This window comes from Dichomitus squalens (genome assembly GCF_000275845.1).
Source record: "Dichomitus squalens LYAD-421 SS1 unplaced genomic scaffold DICSQscaffold_8, whole genome shotgun sequence".
NCBI lineage: Eukaryota > Fungi > Basidiomycota > Agaricomycetes > Polyporales > Polyporaceae > Dichomitus > Dichomitus squalens.
The window spans coordinates 933,449-935,047 of record NW_006766890.1 but is presented as its reverse complement, the minus strand read 5'-3'; the positions used below and the strand labels follow the sequence as shown (position 1 = coordinate 935,047).

Genomic DNA, 1,599 nt, shown 5'->3' with positions numbered 1-1,599 from the left:
GAAGTAGCGGTGGACGCGGCTGCTTGCTGTCCTCGCGGGGGCTTCTTGCAGTTCCGCTGGATGTGGCCCTTCTCGCCACAGTTGAAGCAGGACCGCTCCTCAGGTCCACGTCGGTCCGCTGCTACTCGTTCGCCACGGCGGCCCCAGCCCTTGGTCTTGGGCATCGCCTCGGCGCGTTCGGCCAGTTGCTGGTCCATGCGCAGGGCGACCTTCTGCGCCTTCTCCAGTGTGTCGACCTCGTGCGCCGTGACCGCGAACTCGTTCTGGATCTTGTACGGCAAACCATCTACATAGCGCGCCCGCTTGTCCTCGTCGGAGAGCGGAGTGCGTGCCGCGATAGCGTTGAAGTTCGCTGTGTAGTCCTTGGCTGTGCCGAGCTTGTGCGATGCCTTGCACAGCTTGACGAGTTCGGAGAGTGCGGCCTTCTTGTCGTCGACCGCGCAGAAGTGGGCCTTGAAGGCCGTCTCGAAGGCATCCACGTTCGACCAAACGACCTTGCCGTCAGTGAGATCGATGATGTGGGGCCCAGCCCATCGAGCGGCGTCGTCCGTCAACTTGTTCAATACCATGATCCATGCAAGGTTGGCCGCGATCGACGAAGCTACCAGCTGCGTATGGTAGAGCTTGGCCATGGCAGCGAAGCGGAGTCCGGCCTGAGCTTCCTTGCCATCGTAGTCTCGGGGTGCGAGTTGGCTGAGAAGCTTGGAATCGATGGCCGACATGGTAGGGGATGGACTACGAGGGGATTGCACGCTTGATTCGGAGTGTGATGGGTTTCGTGGGGGTCTCGGGGGTGGTTCGGTGGTTTTCGGAGGTTCAAACGCACCTGAAGCTCGTCGTTCTAGACGATTGGTGACGAGCGAGATGGTGGTGTCGAGCGGGATACGAGATCCTCCGGCAGGAGATTCAGTTCGGGGAGAGCCGCCTGGGCTAGGGATACGGCTTGGGGCGCGGGTTGCTGAGCGACTGGGCTGTCTAGTCCCTGGTAGGCTGATGGATGCGAGTACGGCTGCTCGTAGCGGCCGTCCTGACTCAGTTGTCGTTGGGAGGGGAGTCGCTAAGCGAACCTGGATGAGCGCGCCTTGTTCCACCTCAGGTCGTATGTGGTGTGGGAACTGGGACCAGTCGGTGTCACTGTCGTCCCCGTTGTCCAACCGGTGAGGGCAGGGTTGGCTCGGGCAGATGTGCCACCGCTGATAGTTGAGGTTGTAGTGTTGGTCTTCTACGGCGACAGGATGAAAGCCGTGGAAAAACGAGCTACAATCCAGGATGGAAAGGTGGGGGGGACAGTGATAAACGGAGTGTTAAACGTGGGAGGGCGCTGGTGCCTGTGAGGTAGTTTCGACCTAATGTTACGACTGACTGTCGAGCGAGTAAGTGGAGACGAGCGAGGCAGGCAGGAGCGCCGACGAGCTCTGATCGCAGTGAGACTGGAGCGGAGCTCAACAGGCAGGACTGGAGACAAGTTGTGTATTGAGCGAGGTATCTACAGAGCGAAATACACGATGGCTTACCTGGAGACAAGAGGTCGAAACTAGAGTCTCCAGGTAGCAAGGGATCCAGCTATATACAGGGAACGAACAATGGGCGCTAGAGAAC

The 1,599-nt window shown here is 59.5% G+C and overlaps 1 protein-coding gene across 1 annotated transcript; it reads right to left on the bottom strand.

Moving 5' to 3' along the window:
• Positions 1-15: 15 nt before the first annotated feature.
• On the bottom strand, positions 16-722 carry DICSQDRAFT_168751 (uncharacterized protein; the record flags this gene model as incomplete). The annotated part of the gene is made up of 1 exon (XM_007364371.1): positions 16-722. A coding segment is annotated over one exon (707 nt), but the record flags the coding sequence as incomplete, so codon positions are not given.
• Between the last annotated feature and the right edge of the window lie 877 nt (positions 723-1,599).